Source organism: Glycine max, chromosome 10 (assembly GCF_000004515.6).
Source record: "Glycine max cultivar Williams 82 chromosome 10, Glycine_max_v4.0, whole genome shotgun sequence".
Classification (NCBI taxonomy): domain Eukaryota; kingdom Viridiplantae; phylum Streptophyta; class Magnoliopsida; order Fabales; family Fabaceae; genus Glycine; species Glycine max.
The window spans coordinates 3,642,242-3,661,229 of record NC_038246.2 but is presented as its reverse complement, the minus strand read 5'-3'; the positions used below and the strand labels follow the sequence as shown (position 1 = coordinate 3,661,229).

The 18,988-nt window shown below is 29.5% G+C and overlaps 2 protein-coding genes across 8 annotated transcripts in view; one reads left to right on the top strand and one right to left on the bottom strand.

Moving 5' to 3' along the window:
- The first annotated feature begins 12,173 nt into the window (after nucleotides 1–12,173).
- LOC100527352 (dolichol-phosphate mannose synthase subunit 2) lies at nucleotides 12,174–14,009 on the top strand. Of its 4 annotated transcripts, none has more exons than XM_041006314.1 (4): nucleotides 12,237–12,466; nucleotides 12,906–12,954; nucleotides 13,561–13,680; nucleotides 13,769–14,009. In XM_041006314.1, the coding sequence occupies exons 3-4, from the start codon at nucleotides 13,591–13,593 to the stop codon at nucleotides 13,919–13,921; spliced, it is 243 nt and encodes an 80-aa protein (XP_040862248.1). In that variant the 5' UTR covers nucleotides 12,237–12,466; nucleotides 12,906–12,954; nucleotides 13,561–13,590; the 3' UTR covers nucleotides 13,922–14,009. The 4 variants fall into 4 exon arrangements, with proteins under 4 accessions (XP_003537134.1, XP_040862248.1, XP_006588713.1 ...); XM_006588650.4 differs by lacking the exon at nucleotides 12,906–12,954 and adding an exon at nucleotides 12,648–12,763 and having other exon boundaries at nucleotides 12,238–12,466; XM_003537086.5 differs by lacking the exon at nucleotides 12,906–12,954 and having other exon boundaries at nucleotides 12,174–12,466.
- A 1,863-nt stretch (nucleotides 14,010–15,872) lies between these two features.
- Nucleotides 15,873–18,988, bottom strand: part of LOC100802550 (ketohexokinase) — a 5,485-nt gene continuing 2,369 nt past the window's right edge. For 2 of the 4 annotated variants that reach the window (XM_006588648.4, XM_006588647.4), the window contains 7 exons: nucleotides 18,402–18,552; nucleotides 17,919–18,029; nucleotides 17,347–17,473; nucleotides 17,159–17,256; nucleotides 16,615–16,753; nucleotides 16,401–16,453; nucleotides 15,873–16,151 (listed from right to left, as the gene is read on the bottom strand). In XM_006588648.4, coding sequence (XP_006588711.1) covers nucleotides 16,047–16,151; nucleotides 16,401–16,453; nucleotides 16,615–16,753; nucleotides 17,159–17,256; nucleotides 17,347–17,473; nucleotides 17,919–18,029; nucleotides 18,402–18,552 — 784 coding nt within the window. In that variant the 3' untranslated portion in view covers nucleotides 15,873–16,046. The remainder of the gene's footprint in view (nucleotides 16,152–16,400; nucleotides 16,454–16,614; nucleotides 16,754–17,158; nucleotides 17,257–17,346; nucleotides 17,474–17,918; nucleotides 18,030–18,401; nucleotides 18,553–18,988) is intronic. The other 2 variants (XM_041006313.1, XM_003537084.5) reach the window with 1 other exon arrangement.

Sequence of the window (18,988 nt, the reverse complement as noted above, 5' to 3'; positions counted from 1 at the left end):
TTTTATAAATATAAAAAATATTTAATTTAAGTGTTTTTATTAATATTTTTTTAATATTGAGGTATGGAATGAAGAAGAAAAAAGAAAAAGAAAAGTCAAAAGCTTTTCTAATTCATTTTTTATTTTCTTTAAAGTTTGTTTATTGAGTTTTCTTTGTTAAGAATTGTTGGATTATTTTTTCAGCATCGTATAATTTTCTTTTACACCCAACAATTGGAGTGAAATTCTCAAATTACCTTTCAGTTAAAACCCAAATACACTCATCCCTCTTATACACCATTCATTGTTGATTCTCCCTATTGTGTCTTGAGTCTCTCCCCTACGTTCATCTTTACCATTATGTGGTTGTCCAATTTGTTGTTCATCTCTAGCAAATCATCTTCTCAGTGATCTCGCCTCCTGTCATCATGAGTAGTACTTATGTCTCTCCAACTATGTGTTTGTTTTATTTTTTTTACTGTTAAACCATACGGATTGTGGATCATACAGATTGTCAATCCGTATAGTGCATACGAATTGTCAATCTGTATGTTTGTTAATTTAAAATATTTTATTTATTTAATAATTTTGTTTATTTAAAAATCAAACTATAAATTTTTTTGTTATTTAATTATATTATAAATAATTATTTTAATATTTTTGTATATTTGTATAAATATTATTACATTAATACTATTAAATATTTATATAAATAGTGATTTGAAGTATAAAAATATAAAAATGAACTTCTTCATTCATTTATAAATAATTAAATATACAACAACATTAAAATAGTTATTTATAAAATATTTAAATAGTCATTTATAAAAAAATAAAAATTAAATTACACTTTGATTTTGATCATATATTTTAGTTTGCTAGAAATAGTGATTTGAAGTATAAAAATTTAAAAAATTAATTTTTACATTGATTTATGAATATATAAAAGCATTTAAAATAGTTATTTATAAAATAATTAAATACTTATTTATGAATTATTAAATAGTAACCTATAAAATATTTAAAATAAAACTGTAGTTTGATTTTGACGATATATTTTAGTTTTCTAGATTAATCATTTAAAGTAAATTTAAATTTTATTTATTACGTTTGTTAAAATGTACTTCACTTGATAATATAGTAGGGTTTTAGATAATTTATTAATTACATTTTAAATTATTTTTTGAAGAATAGAATGAAAATATTTTTGTTATAAAATATGAAACTCAAATATTATTTGAACAATAACACTAATTGTTATTATTGTTTAAATTTGTAGATTATGATTAGAACCAGAAGATTGCGTCGGGTTTTAAGAAGAGTCTTAGGTTGACAGGCTAGTGGTGACGAGGAAGAAGCCCCTCAGCATCGAAGGCCGACAGCATCAGCACGTAGACAACGGGAAGTTGCATTGCAAATGCTCCTAACGAGCCTCACAAGGAGCCTCACGATCCAGTTATGGAGAATGTAGGTGGTAATTCACAGGGTTTTCCAAGTAGGCGCCAGAATACATCAGTGTTAACAAATTATTTTGATTATGTGACAGTCAAAGTATGAGCAGGAAAGGTAGTTATTTGTTTAAATAAAACTTATGAAATAAGGATTTGTCATTTTAATTTATGTAAATAATTTTAATTATTTTGATAAATGTACTGAGTTGAAGTTGACCTCTCATGGGAAGAAGGTGGAGAAATTTAGAAGGTCTGCACTTGAGATTGAAGACAGAGTAGTTGTTATAGGATTAAGTTCTCTGATTACATGTCCGTTGAAGACAGGTGACAAGGAACTTTTATTTGTTTTTATGGAGAGATGACACAAGGAAACTAGCAATTTCCATTTGTCTCTAGGAGAGCTGACTATAACCCTTGATGACGTGGCATCCTTATTACATTTACCCATTACAAGTGTCTTCCATGCCTTTGATGCAATTGATGTAGAGTAGGTTGTTGACTTGTTAGTTGAGTTGCTTGAAGTGAGTAGACAAGACGCAAAAGATGAGACTGAGCAATGTAGAAGGGCATATGTTTGCCTAGCCTGACTGTGAGACGTTTATCGTAGCAAATGTGATACAAGACATCGGACACTAGCAACTCAAGCATATTTGTTGCATCTTATAGGTTGTACACTATTTTCTAATAAAAGTGCCACACATATTAGTGTGGAATTCTTGGACGCATTTCATGATCTTACTCAATCTAAAAGGTTTTCATGGGGAGTGACTGCACTAGTCCATATGTATGACAATCTAAATGTTGTGTCCAAGCATTTGACTAAACATCTTGCAGGATATATCACTTTCTTGCAGGTAATTATATTGATTTTTATCAATTATTTTTTTAAAAAATTATATGTACTATTGAATAGAATTCTTATTGGTATTTTTAATGTGAGTAGTCTTGGATCTACAAGCATTTCCTTACAATTGCAAATATTATTGCTGACAAGGATTACTATGAGAGGAAACCACGTGCTTGTCGCTGGAAGTGTGGGAAGACATTACCAGTGACGACTTATCATAGGCGTTTTGATCATCGTGCTTTCAAAGAATTTGAGCTCATTTCACTATTTTCTGGACATATCAGATGAAGTTCATCTATTATTAGACACCAACTAGAAAGGGTATTACGATAGTTTGGTTACCATTCCTTCATTCCCTACTGCTTCATCTTTATCCACAAAGGAGATGAACAATAAATGGCTTCAGTTTTCTCAATACCTTGCACCAGTTAAAGAGTTTTGTAGTTTTCCTGGTCAGTGTGTAGCAGGCTACATGGAGTGGTTTTATAGGATATCTCACCAATTCATGAATTCGCCACAACTTAAGGAGCCTCCTAGACATCCACTCATGGTGCATGATGATACATATAATATACCATATCCACTTGTGTTGCCCATTCACACAGTAGCTATGCCACAACCACCTGCACCTGTAGCTGTTGATGCAGACATACCTCAACATGCAGTGGTATAATGTATTTACAATTCGACTAATATACTTTTTTGTTACATAATCCAGGTAATTATATTGACATTGTTGTTAATGTTGTAGGCCGCTTGCCAAAAGATAGCAAAAAGCTTGGAACATATGATAAATATGAGGATGGTCACTGCTGGAACTGATGCATATGCTATAACTAAGCATTGTTTAACATTAGCCAAGGTTGTTATTAAACAAAGAAATGTTTATGTTCACTCAAGACGAAGGAGGGATACACAAGACAAAGATGGTGGTGGACAACGGTCTTGATAATAAGGATTGACTGAGTATTGTTTAATATTTGTATACATTATGATTGAGCACTGTTTCATATTTGTCTTATTTGATTGACTATGTATATAACTATGGTTAACATATGCGTTTATTTTGTAATTAACTATTATGTTTGATCGAAAACAAACACTGTGTTCGTTATGCAAATATGATTAGAAAGTGTTACATGTATTGTCCATAGCATTACAACTATGTAAGTTACAAACAAGTAAACAATAACAAAATGTCCAATCTTCTCTTAAATCAACATGTTGTGTGGTCAACCTTATGAAATTAGTATACTGGTGATTCAACTAATATAAGGAGTAGGTCACTATTTTTCTTGATAATAACAATGTGTTGACCATAACAAAGCGGTTGGTGGCATGAGACAACCATATCTTAGAAATACTTGTTGCAATGACAAGTAAATATTCAAATGTTTATAACACATGGTATAATACAAAACTTAACGAACATCATTATCATTGCTATACCTGAATCTTTGTTAGTAACAATAACTTGAGGGACTGCATCACGTCTCATAAAAATACATCTAAACCATTCAATAGCTCAGACAACATTGTTTATACGTTCTCCCTCCAAATAGACAAATGCAGTTGAAAATGTTGTCCCAGTAGATGTCACTCCAGCAATGTTAAGTAAAGACATCTTGTATTTTTTTGTTTTGTATTATCTATGAGAAATACCAAATTTCATGCATTGCTTAATTTCAGGCATTACTTAATTTCACTGCATTTGGATGTGTCTAAAATATATAACATACAACATCTTCATCATTCAGTCTATATCAATGAATATACTGATCACGTTCAAGTAGCTTCATTAATTGTTACATTTCACTATTATTGTCTCTTATATAAAAATGGTAAGCATATCTTGCATTGTACCCTTGTTTCATTGTTGTACAATTGTTGGCATTATGCTCCTTTAATGTGAGAAAAAATATTTTTTGATTTGACCATTGACTTTGTCATATCACCAATAATAATCTTCAAATCCTTAGTTAGTCGACCAACATATGGATGTCCAGTGAATGACTTAGCCAATGCATGATTATGAGTTACACATATTAAGTTCACCATCCACCATTCACCTCCCAAGACTGGTTTCGCTTGCAGCTTAAAAGAACACTCACATTTTTTAGTGCTGGTCATCATTCGCACTAAATCTTTCTTGTATGTTCTATATTTTTCATTCCTCTCAACCAATTAAAACAAATGAGGTCCTTCATCTCTTTCCAGTTGATGTGTCTGACCACATTATCACAACCACAACACCAATATCATACGCAATAGTACGAACTCATTGCAATACATCCTCATGAGTAACAAACACTTATAAAAGGGATAATATATGTTTAGTTTTCTTAGGTCATTCATTTACTTACTTTAACAAAATACAAAATCATATAAATACCTAAGAAATATTGAAAGCATCACGACAATCAATATTTTCAAACACGTTAGGTTTCTCTCCATTGTCTTCATTCATATTAATTCTTCTAACATAATGCTCTTATATATCCATTGATTTTTGTTCATCTTACCAAAACATTAAAAAAAATCATTAACAAACTAACAACAACTAATGAAATTCCATGCGTGTAGCATATACTGATTGACATATAATAATTCATACCTCTATATACATATAACAATAATTTATCTCTTAATAAAATATTTGAATTGTTATTACTTTTAATTGATTCTAATTATTTATAAATAAATCTATTTATTTTTAAAAACTTTGATGTTGAAATTTATTTTAAAATCTTCTACACTAAACAAAAACATTTATGTAGATATATCAATAAATATGTTTTTTTTAACATATACTGTGACACAATTTTATTATTTTTTTTACTACATATTTTAATATATTACATTAAAATTGATAAGCATATATAATAATTTATATCTAGATTTTCATTTTTTATACACTTGAATAAACTATTTAATGTAATAATATTTATACAAATATATTAATAAATAACTAAATTTATTGAAAATGCATTTTTTTAATTTTTTTTTAATTTATACGGATTGACAATCCATATGAACCATATAGATTATAAATTCGTATGTTTCTTACGGATTACTAATCCGTATATGAATTATCAATCTGTATGACACATACAGATCATTCACAGATATAAAAAACTAACCTCATTTGTCATTGTCACTGTAACACCCACATGATGATAATCATGAATTCAATACAGTAGGTAACCAACTTCCGCGACAATGCACCCCAACAAAAATAATCACAACAGAAGGAGGAGCTCAACCAATAACTAATACAAGTGAATAATGTAAGAAGAAAAGGAAAAAGGAAGGAATGAATAAGAAGAAGTAAAGAAGGTAAAGTTTGATTTTTTTAAAATATGTTAGATGTAAAAGAAAATTGAACACTATAGAAAGAATAACACAAAAAAAATTTATGCTTCTTTTCTTAAATTTTTATTTGATCCGATTAATTCTAAAAAAAAGTCAAACATTATCTTAATATATATACAGAATTTGTGTTTTTATACATAACTTTTATTATACTTTCTTTAATATTCATTTTAAAATAACTTGTTTTTCTTTTTTGTTTCTCCAATTTTTTTTTTCAAATGATTTGACATTATAGTAGGAGTATAAGGAGGTGTAAAGCAAAACTGGCATAAAGTTACAAACAAAACAGTATTATATAATTATTAAAACATGTGAGTATTTAAGAGTTATGATAGAAATTTAATATAAAAACCAAATAAAATAGACATTTTTGTTTATATAAAGGAAAAGGAAAAAAATGTTAAAACATATTTTTAATATTTATAGTTTACTTCAATTTTAATTATTAGCCCAGATATTTTAAATATTTTTAGTGCTTGTAATTTTGTTCTGTTTTTTCGACAGATGAATATTAAAAATAATGTTTAGTATCAGAACAAAATTAAAATAAAACTGTAAACTAAAAATTAAAATAATGTGTAGTTCGATTATATCATATTTGGGTATGGTCAAATCCATTTCTTCACCAGTTTATGTATCAAATCACGTAAAAGACACGAAAGCAAACAAAGATTTGTTTCAATTGAATTCTTAAACAAAGCCTTAAACAATTACGTACATCAAGCCTTAAACAAACTACTAAACTAGGATCAATTTTTTTAACCAAACTAAGTTCAAATTTTAAATTTGTTCTTATTTAAACAAATAAATCAAAGTTAAACGATCTTTTCTTTTAACAGATTAAGCTCACACGTTAAATACTAAGTTTATCTCATTTGGATACCTGTGTATAACTACATTTCTGCTGGAGAGGGTAGAGAGTAGTTGTGAACGTGTGTCGAACGAGTCATTATTTTAATCTACGTGCATGCAATCATCAAATCATAACTAACATTTAAAACAAAAAATCGTTTGAGTCTTGCTTTTTCTTTATTAAAAAAAAAAAGGGAGAAGAAATGATGTTTCAGTCTAAGACAAGAAAAATATTCAAGCTCAAAAAATATTTATCCTCATCCGGGCAGAGATTCAAACAAATGCAAGATCTTATCTTACTTCATTCGATGAACTCCTGATTTAGATGATAAAAATAAAAGATTTTTTTTAATTAAAATAAAGTGTAAAATATATGAGTCTAAAAAAATACAAAAAAAATATTTTCAATATTATTTCTGTCGTCTTTATCAAATTCATTGTTAAGAAACTTATGTGAGCATGGCATAATGGTAATTCGAAGGAACTATGAGGGTATTGAGGAAAACCATGTGTAATTAATTTAAATAAACAATTATGTGACTAATTGGTGGATTGATTATATTAATGCTTAAACAAAAGAAAACGGTAATAATAAAAGCGTACTAAAAAAATAAAGAGACAACCCAATCACAATAGGCCACGTTCAAAGAAGTATATTCCGTAAAATTGTTCTAAACTCTTTAGGTGTCTGAGTGGGCCCACACCCATTAAATGGGACCCATAGAAAAAAAATTAAAAAGCAGAAATGAAAAAGTTCCACACGGGACAGCTCGTTATACACGGTTTCAAGATCTGCATCCAAACTGTATTGAATTTTTTTATTTTTTTAATTGTATTGAATTTCAAAGTTAAGTTCTGACAGACTTTAAACTTGAAAGTATCTTTGTATGAGTTATTTCATAATTTTACCTTCTAGGAAAAAAATTAAAAAAATTTAATTGAGAATTTTTTTTTCTCAAGTAATTTTTTCTCTTCTTTTTCTTTTCAACCAAAAATAGAAAATGCATTGATATTCATGTTTTTTTTCTTTCCTTTCATTGAAACATACCATTAATATTTTAGAAAACGTAGGTATTTCCTCTAGTCCTATTCAAAATGTGTAATGCTATTATGATTAACAAATTTTTTTCAACTATTTAACAAATTTATATATTTAAAAATCAAACTTAAAATTACCAATAATCGATTAAGGTCGGCTTAGCAATGACTAGTGACAAGTGAGGATTGAGATAGAAGCTTAAATTTGCAAACAAAAAAAAACTCAAAAACTTAAATTAATTGAAACAATTTCCCGCCAATCGGTTGATAACTCAGAATTTTATTAGATAGAACAGAAAATTATTTAAAACAAGTAAAGATCAAAACAAAACAAAAAAAAATTGAGGATTTCGTGGTAGGGTATGGAAAATAATGGAAATGCGCTTTTGCCCTATGAATGTGATGAGTGATTATCGGAATGAAGTGTACCTTTTTTGGGACACAAGCTTTGCCAAAACGATGGCGTGAGGTCACCGCCTTGATATACGGAGGCCATTAGGTCATTTTTCTAATTTGGGTCTCATAACGGTCCACACACCCTACCCTACCAGTTACAAAATGTAAAAGCCCAGAAGAAAGACATGGTTCAAGTTGCATTTTTATATATGCAGTTGATATATGGTACTAGAAATTATAATTTGTGAGAAACATTCTTATATGTTCCGTTTGGATCTATGAGGGTGTTTGTAATAGGATTAGGAACAATATAGTGGGTGTGAGCATGTGCCAAGAGAGATTTTAACTTCACAAACATTAAAATATTCACCAAAAATTGTAATTCAACAAAAATATATCTTTCTTAAAATATTAGGAATTAAAGATGATGTAGGTTCTCCAAATATTGATTCATATTTAATCTCTAAAGTTCATTTTATTGTATTTGATCTCTGAAATTTTACACGTCCCTTTATTAACTCCGTTCATTTTTTTATTATAAGTTTATGTGTTGAGAAAATATGAAGTTATATTTTTTTTTTTGAAAGATAAGATTAAGATAAAATATATAAATGAGAGAGATAATCTTTATTCTTTAAATTAATTTTTGGAAGATTAAGTTAAATTCAAACTCATATTCTAAGATGATATTAGAACATATTTTAAATTTATTAATTCACACAAGTCATTATCCAATAAACATTAATAAATACATTCATCATTTGAGTCTCAAACACATTTTTTATGTGTATGAATTAAATACAATACCAAGAAATTTACAACACTCATATATCATGTTTAAATACTTGAGCTAAATTTAATTGGTTGAGTCTAAAACACATTGTCGACAATAATAACTAGATACAACTTTTATTTAGTAAAAAAAAAAAGGTAACAGAGTTAAATAAATAACCTAAAAAGATAATTTTGAAAATTTCAAAAACTAAATGTAATGAAACTTTTGTTGAAATTTATTTTACGTATTTTTTTGAAAATTTTGAAAAGTTAAAATCAACATGGATCAATATTTATTTGGAGGACTAAAACTTTATTTAATACAAGTATTATATTGGTTATCATAACATTAAAAATATAATTCAAAAAATAGATAACAATAATCTATGTCATTTAAGTAATGTGCATTCTACCTTTCATGGTATATGAAAAAGATAAATTCGTTACTTTTAAGACGCTTGGCATTTTCTTAGGACGATAGTACACTTATGATAATACTTATCCAAAATTAGTTGTCAACTAATATTTTTCATAATAATGAATGTTTATAAGAGTATATTGAATGCAGTCAACAGGCCATGAATGTTTTTAAAAACAAGTTCCAAGTTCTGCAATTAATGGGCTAAAATGTAGGTATGTTCAAAAAATAATTTCCGTGGGAGGTTTATTTCGAATAAGTCCAATAATATAGGAGTAACATTTAGTCTTTACTTTGCTTTAAAAAAAATATTTGGTAGAACATACTAGTATGTTCTTAAGAGGTGTTAAAGTAAGAGTATATTTAGTGAAATAATTTATTTTAAAAGAAATTTTTTTGTTATTTTTTATTTTAATGGTAGAATCTAATTTGAGTTATTCAATTTTACTTACACATAAAAAATAGCTAGGGAGAGAAATATTAAAAAAAATTATTTTTTGAAAAAAAATGATGAATTATTAGGAGTTCTTTTTCTATAATTCAACCTCCACCATGAAGAACTCCTGAACAAAAATAGTAACAAATTTGATGAACATGAGTTCTTGAACTCAAAAATCCTAATTAAAGATGTTCTTAAATTGTTGTAATCCTTGATTTATTCAAATTGATATTTTATGAATCGTTTAAAATTAAGTTAATTTAATTTGGTTCACTTTTTTTAGTGGATAAAAAATATATAATTTGAGTCGGTCTATTATAGATTTGGTGAGTGGGTTAATTTACCAAGTGATAGGCTTACCTAATTTTAAAAAATAAAAAATAGAAAAAACTTAAATACAAAAATCAACAATAAACTAATTTATATTAACAAACACAAAGAATAAACAAATAAAACCAGAATTTAGATTACCACATTAACATGTTATTCAGAATTTCAGATTATTACGTTGTTACGTTGACATAGTCGTGACTCACACACATTCAAAGGGTTACAACTAAGGTTATTACTATCAACAAATAGACCTTTCTCTCCCATATACAATTATCACTTTGTTATTGTGCATATTGAGTTAGATGTTAGAATAGACATTAAAGTGTGTTTGTACATACTCTCACTCTACCTCCTTATTAGACCAACATCCTCATCATCCTCTTTAACCTAAAGTAAATCTAGCGTATGTTTGAATAAAGAATTAAAGCTTGAGTTAATCAATTATAAAATGGATTGTGTTAACAAAAAATATAAAAAAAACATTTTTATTTATTGAGTAGAGAGAAATACAAAAAAATGTAAAAGGGATTAAAGATTAAGCTTTAAAAAACTATTTTTATATATTGCTATATATATATATATATATATATATATATATATATATATATATATATATATATATATATATATATGCTTTTAATCCTTATATTTTTAGTTAAATTTGATTTGGTCCTAATATTTTTAAATTAATTAATTTATTTTTTCAACTTCTAAAAATACGTAATTTAATCCATCTTAATGTTAAACTTTATATTTAGTGAAAACTTTTGAGTGTCATAAATTTAGAAGAGACATTAAACTTACAAATTTTCTAAGTCGAATAACTAAATTTATCAATTTAAAAGTAAAGAGATAATAATTAAATTTGACAAAAAATATAAGGAAAAATAATATTTTGACTTAAATATAAGGATAAAAAATATTCTTCCCTAATGATATTAACATAAAGGATAAACGTAAAATTCTAAGATACGTTGAAAATAAGATTGAGAAAAAAAATAAAAGCCAACATAAACTGAGACTTTTTTTTTATATATATTTTATGCATAAAACCGAGACTTTAAATAAATATAAGAAACGAAAGGTGTAAATCTTTAATTAGCTATATAAACTAACATTGTAAACAAATATATACCAAAGGAAAGGTGTAACTTAATCTTTAAATGTAAGTTTTTATTCAGATTGTGTTGTGTTTTGATGCAGCATTTCACATAGATCGTGCATATATAACTGCATATAGAAACAAAGTTATATTGGGGAAAGAATACATGGTGTATTATAAAAGAAATTAAAAAATATACATACGGTAAGACTAACGATTTTGTTAAATCTTACACACAAATTGCAAACTATGTGCAAATAGTTCATAAATAATGTCTCATGTATAAGTGTGAACTTGAAACAAATACCCTTCTATTACATATATAACATAAAGTTTAACTTTCATCTACCACGATTTAAAATAATTTTATATTATTATTTAATTATAAATTATTATTGATATGGTTTTTAAAATAATAATTATAAAATTTAATAATCTCATTATATATGATTGGATGTGATTAAATAATAATATAAATTTTTTTATACGGTATATAATTTTTTTTCTGTAATATATTTACTTTTTTTAACACCTAACGAGATGCCTAGTTTATATACGAAGCACAACTCATTTGACATGATCTACCACGTGAACAAATACAGCACGCCAGAATCCAAATGTGAAAAGAGCAAATCAATGAAAACGAATTGGTTTTCAAGTGTGCAGGAAAAAAAAGAAGAAGAAGAAGTTTCCAAACCAATACTTAATAATTAATTAGAGAAAAATTGGGTTTGGTCTTTAGACTATAGTTGTTGGAGTTCTACTTGGTGATAAAATAAACTTTCACAAGTCATTATCCATTTAGATTTGCATCATCTCAATTCTCAAAGGACATTGACGTGTCCGCAACAAACAAGTGCACGATTTTCAGTATGTAACACAAGGACTTTGTCATAATTTTCATATATCATGTTTTGATCAGTATAATCAACATTGATTTTATTTTTTATATCACCCATTTGCAATTTACCTTCTTGGTCACATTCATCTCTTGCTATTTAAAAAATCATTATTTTATTTTTTATATCACCCAAAGTTATTTTATCTTTTTATTGTATCTTGCATTTCTACTATATTCCTTGTATCATAAATTTACATTCCCGAATCAACTTTCAAGAAATCAGAGGCTAGGAAATAAATGGCAATTTTGGGTCAAATTGTCCACTTGATTCTAGTCTTTTACTTCCAGCACCGCCTGTTTGCTTCCTGCACCTCTTGATATTTACTAATTGGACAAAATTGTCCTTCATGGGTTATGACTGGTAACCCTAGCACCCCAACCTCATTCGTTCCCCCCTGTTGCCCCAACCCTAGCACCCCCTTCCCTGGCGGCGCCACCGCAGCTGCGCCCTTCCCTGCCGGAGTGAGCCTCAAACCCCGCTGCAGCAAAGCCCTTCCCTAATTGTGCGGCGCAAATTGAGACCCCCTCAGTTCCCGCCCCCATTGTGCGACGCCGGCGACGAAGGTGAGTTTGTCGCCCCTTCCCTTCCCCAACTGTGCAATGGGTTATATTAATGAAATCTAAGGGTTCAATTGCATGTTCAGAATTTATGTTAAGCAAATCTAAGGGTAAGATCCGCCTTATTACACATATTTCTTGTTCTAAAATATTTGATTATTCCCACTGACAAGAATTCCTTGTTAAGGGAAAGTATTTGGTGGTTTGTGATGTGAATTTGAGAGCCTCCAGTGTTCAGCAAGTCAAAATTTGGGCCTCAAGGATCTTATTGTTTGCAGAGTTGGACAGACAGGGTCTGAAAAAGTGAGATTGGATGACAGACACTGTCTGATTCTAGCGTTAAATGTTTAATTTGATAATTAATTCATGTTTACACTTGATTGCATTTTAATTGACCTTATAGTTATATTCTAGGGCTGAAATCTGATTGCTCGATTTTATATAGGATCACTGGATCAGTGTTAGCTTCTGTGAGATTGCCAGATTTTGAAAGGGTAGTTGTCAGTTGTCACTATTATTTACTTGTATTAGAGTTCTTGTCATGATCTATTTGGTTCTGAATTTCAGAGATGCAATATGTGAGCACCTTGTGATGCAGATATGCATAACATGGCCCTTGTGATTGTAAACTATTTTTTAAATTTTCATCATGGATAAAATTTTAATCTTTTTAATCCAATCGTTTGCTGTCAGAAGTCTTGAGTGATTTTTTGCTCCAAAATCATCACTTTCTACATTATTTTTTTCCATCCAAACAATTCGTGAGATAAAGTCCAATTTAATTGTAAGGTCTTGACTCTTGACTAGCATGTTATATCAAATTTGGTGAATCTGAAATTCTTTTCCTTTCCAAACTTATCTTGTACCCACTGGCTTCTCAATTTGGTGTGTAAAACAGTGAAAGACACCACAGAATTCAATTATAAGGTTTGAATTCCTTCTAACTTGTTGTAGAGACTGAAGCATTTATTTGTGCAAAGCACTAACGTTATGTTGTTGATGGTTACTATTGAGTTTGTGGATTACTGTTGATGTTTGTTTATACTATCTAATATTATTGTGAATGGGAGCAATCATTTTGTGTCTTTAATTGTCAACAGGAAGTGAGAACATAAGCATTAAGCATCAAAATGGAATTAGCAGACAGAGCTGTTGGATTTCTGTTATCCTTTATCAGCTTATCAATATTTACCTATTATACTTTCTGGGTTATCATCCTGGTTAGTAACTTTCCCAGTATTTTTAAATGAATTGTGGTTTTCCACTTTTAACTTGCTAATTACATTTATTGATCTTGTGGTATTTCAGCCATTTGTGGATGATGATCACTTTGTGCACAAGTACTTCTTACCCCAAGAGTATGCCATACTGATACCAGTTTCAGCTGGTGTGGCACTTCTTTGCCTCTTGTGCATATTTATTGGATTCGTGATGCTCAAATCCAAAAAGAAGAAGGCCTAATGGCTAATACTGTCAATTTGTTGCACAATTTGTTCTAATTTTTGAAACAGTGAATTTATTAAATGCATTTTCGATCATTTCGTTCGAATTATTAGTAGCCACTTTTTGTTTGTCTTCGCATGGAAATACATGGATGAGTTAAGTGAGGCATGCTTCAAAATTTTGTTACATTGATTTTATAAAACGGTAACCGAAAAAAATGTCATTTTAAAAGATTGGATAATAATGTTAGAAGGCTTCATATAATTTCATTAGGAAACAATCCGGAGATTGAACATTTGAGGAATGAATTGAAAGAAAAACTAATAATACTGACCGAGGGGACAAGACCATTATTGAGAATAAATTGAAGAAGTCTAGATGCGTGTTTGGATTAACATCCGTGATGTGTTTTTATCGATTTTTCATGTCAATATGTATCAAAAGCAATAAAAAGTTGCTTCTATGATTCACGTTTGAGTTGTGGATGAAAATCCAAACACACCGTAGGAAACAAAATAATCTATATAAACAATCCTAGTGGGACAAGTTTTATGACTTCTCTTTGCAATTCTACTTGTGACTTGTTTCCACCTCTGATATATGGAGAGATTAAGTAACCTTACTGCACTCTTTTAGGATCTTTGCTGCTTTTGTGTTTATAGTTTCAGTCATTAAGTTCACTCTACCTCAGGGGAGGAAGAAATCAAATTTTGACAGTTTGAAATTAACCAGACATACCTAATAATTTCTATGCTTGTAAGTTAACCATCCCTAAATAAGAGAAGTCAACTGTTGAGAAGACTTAGAGATGACTATAAAGGATGTTTCACTAATACTTTAATGTAAAATTGTACAAAATTTGCTTCAGTGATTTAATATAGTCATACTTGCTATTTAATGGAAATCACAGATTATAAAGTGAATAACTGTGAAAGCCTGTAAATTGTAGCCATTAAAAACAACAACAATATTTGTGATGATATTTTGTCTATTTGTTCATGTTCCAACTATTGTTGTTATTTAAGAAGTAGCTCTTGGTGGTGGACTTCAAATGTGATATTCGAATATGTGTTACGTTATTGCACCATAAGATCATTGTAACTAAAACTTCCTAAAGATATTACTATTAATGAAAGAAAATTGCCATCGGATTATATGAACTTTTTCTTCTCAATTTATATATTGAATATCCATTTTATGATGATGTATATGATGACAATAGAAATTTCCATTAGATTTGCTTATTACATTATTACTTGGGAGAAAGCTTGGAGAGGCTAAATCCAGTTAAAACTGGTTTTGGTTTAATATCAAAACTAGTTTTAAAACTATTTTTTTAAATCTTGAATGTAAAAAGTGATAGAAATGTCATAATGATGAAAAGAAAGTGTAAAAAAAGAAGCTAGAAAGCTGTAGGTTCTTCTTGCTAATTTATTCATTTGATTTGATGGTTCTCTTTATTTTATGCTAATTATAAGCGTGCTGCTTATTTAAAATTATTTTTAACCAAACTCTTTTTAATTAATTAAAATCAACTAATGTATATATGATTTTAATTTCTATTACAATTAAAGAAAAGGCTTAAGTCCAAGCTATATACTTACATAATTTATTTTCTGATTTTTTAATTATATTATTCTTTAATTTGTAATATTTAATTTATATATTATTCTTATAAATAGTTAAATATTAAGGTTTAGTGTTATTATTATTATTTGTTAATCTTTGTCACACTTTCTGGCATACGTTAAATATGTTTGAGTATAATTATTTACATACTGTATAAAGGTGGAATGAACTTCAATTTCCACCTTATAAAATTTTCTACCTTTCTAATTTTTTCACTCATCAAATAAAGTTGCTGGTAACAGCCTTTTAAAATTTTTTTGTTTTTTTATTTAAACTTTGATCTTCTCCCATATCACCGAAATACAACACTCATGATTTCATGGTAATCAACAACTTAAAGTAAAGAAACAACAAAAGGCAGATAATATCCATTCCCTCCCTCACTTCAACTGTGATAAATCAAATGTATAAAAGCCAAAAGAATTTAAAGTTCAAAAATCATTAACTCCACTGAACAACAACTCAGTCAAATATACTAAAGAAGAACAGGATTCAGCCGTCTAATATTACTATGTTAAGCTGAACTACTCAATTTCTCCAATACAAAGGATGCTATGCGTGGATCTGCACGGTAAGGAAGACCACTTCGTGCTCCTAGATCCCTGCACTTGGCACCTGCCTGAAATGACATTCAAATGCATAAGCTCTTGTACCTAATCCATTCCCTCAATGCTAAGGGTTTCATTTGGATTGATTTTCAGACAAAAAAAATTATTTAATCCAATTATAAAAATAAGCTTCAATTCAAAATATTCAATACATTTGCATTTTCCTAACTGAAGTACAAAATAAGGCATGCCACATGTCACATTATATTTGTGTGTGTGTGTGTGTGTGTGTAATGATACTTGAATTCAAAACCACATACCACATTAGCAGCAAAGGATAGCATTGTCTCTGGTGTAAACTTGGCACAAATAGCTGAAAGAAAGCACAAAACAGATTTCATCCATATATTGAGGTTAAATATGGTGATCATGAAGCATAAGACATGTAGAAGTTTCTGTGCAAATCACACATTTTGATATCATGGACTTTCAAAAGACCATAAGGAAAAGATAGAGCAAAGCTGTTGCATTTACCATAGATAACAGCTCCAATAAATGCATCCCCAGCACCAGTGGTATCAACAAGCTCTGATGGTGGAATACTCTCAGCTGTTCCAACATACAACTTCCCACTAACTGTTCCTATCCCCTCTGCCTTCAATTTTGCCACTGACTGGGTGTTAAAGGGAAAAAAATATTACTAAAAAGTAGAACAAAATCCCAAATACGCATATAATTTTTTCAAGTTACAATCCCTTTTTCTAAAACTTAAAAGGAGTGCTAGCAACCCTCTCTACTATTAGTTACAATTAATTGAAAACTAAAAAATCATTAGTGAAGGCTCATTAAATAAGAAGTAAGATCCACACAAGTTTGTGATTTCCAATAAATTTCAGCCAATAATAAGTGTGTTTAAAAAGGTGAGTTGTTAGCATTTCTCTTACTATAAGCTGGGTGTTTGATATAGCCCAACAACATCAATTGATCTAAGTAGCCTACCCCACACAGTGGCATAAAGCTTGGTGTTAGACTTCAGTAATACCAAAAGAAAAAGAATTTTGGGTTTTGCTGACATTACTGATGATATGCAGGTTGGAATGGATACACTCTTATCCCTTTTTATCTCCAATGATTCCAATAAGCTGTCTACATCCACTTCTTCCGTGGAAGGACCTGCTGCCAGAAAGGCACAGTAAATGAAACTCTGTTTACATGAAAAACAAATAAAACATAGTGACTAATATGCTCACTATCATCTATACGTACCATCAACACTTCTCTCCAGCATTATACAACCATCTTTCCCCAAAGTTACAATCACAAATTTTATGTTGGGCAACCTTAAAAGCATAGAAACAAGTGCTTGTGGAACAGTTGATGCCTTTGTCCATGACTGTCAGCAGCAAAAAGTATGTGTGTATTTAATGATGCTTAAAATAAATTCAACCCACAGAATAGAGTAAAAATAAGGTTTCAGTAAAATAAATGGAAAAAATATGCGAAATAATAAAAGTTATAGCTATCTTTGATGAGAAAAGATATGCACTATTGGTATCAGGAAAGCAATGGCCCCTTTCCATCACAAAAAGAATATAGCTTAGAAATAAGACAACTGAAATAACACGTGCTGATGTGCAAGTAGTCCTTTTTTTATTCTTGTGATGATATGACAGCATATATTTTACAAAGTAAATAATACATTTATTGATTTACGGAATAGAAAAGTGGATTGTTAAAATCAATTTAATATTTCTGAATGTGAAAAGAAGGTTGATGAGAAAACCTCTAGTATTATACATTTGTTACGACAGTACTTTCAGAGAAAACAACACACTTACTGCTGGAAACTTTGCTGAGCATACAACATAATCAGCTAATTTTAGGAGATCGTCTAACCCTTCCCTTGGCCTTTCTGCATCTATTAAGATGGGTATATTCTTTCTAACTGCCTGCACTGAAAAAATATAAGATTTTGTTTACATCCCTTCAGATGAATCTCTCTTTTCTCATCCCCAACCCTTTACAAGCAGGAGAAAATGGATAGAAAAAGAAAGAAGACGAATGGGTAAAAGACACCAAGGGAAATTACATAAAAGCTACTAGCAGCATTCACAAAACCAGTAAAAATTATGCACATAAAAGCTCTCTCTAACTTTATTTATTTTTTCTAAATTCTCCCTCTTTAAATTCAATCAGTGTATGTTTCTTTAAAATTTTGCATGCCTCCAACTTCTATTTTCCTTATTGTAGCTTCAACTATGAAATATGACTAGGCCTTATAGTTTGCATCAGAGTAGCACGTAAATTGTATAGATGATAACCTCTTGGGCAACAACTAGAGCAGTATCAGGCAACCTCCCATCAAAATAAGCAAATTTTGCTCCATCCAATGCAGATAATAAACTTGATTTTGACAGTTCGTCTGGTATCATTGGAGGATATCCTGCGGTATGTATACAAGTGCGGGTCTTCCTGAAAAATCACACTTAAAATGAGTCAAGTTACAATTGAAATTATCGACAGTCTCCCTGGAGGAAAATGCTAGAAGATCTCTATTTTATGAACAATGATAGCACATAGTTTTTGTTGTATTCTTACAACTAATGAACGCTATTTATGCTAATTCATGCATTGATGGTTGGTTGAAACAAGTCTAAGTTATTGTCAATTGTCCAAATATGATAAACACAACAAAATGGAGACAAGGGAAGTTATAGACAATAGACATGTAAAACAGCAAAGTTTGCAGCTTCAGTTCATCAGATCTACCAAGTCATGCTCTGTTGCCCCCCTCCCCCCCCCCCCACCCCCCCCCCCCCCTAAAATTTTAATTATAAAAATCCCCCGGAAAAAAAACAAGTTTTTTGACCCTCCTTTTACCCAATAACAATTACCCTTTGTTTGGCCC

Excerpts from the sequence above, each read along its gene's own strand:
- LOC100527352 (XM_003537086.5), top strand. The coding sequence starts at position 13,591 with ATGGAATTAGCAGACAGAGCTGTTGGATTTCTGTTATCCTTTATCAGC. Across the intron at positions 13,681-13,768 it reads CTTTCTGGGTTATCATCCTG|CCATTTGTGGATGATGATCA; the intron begins GTTAGTAACTTT and ends GTGGTATTTCAG.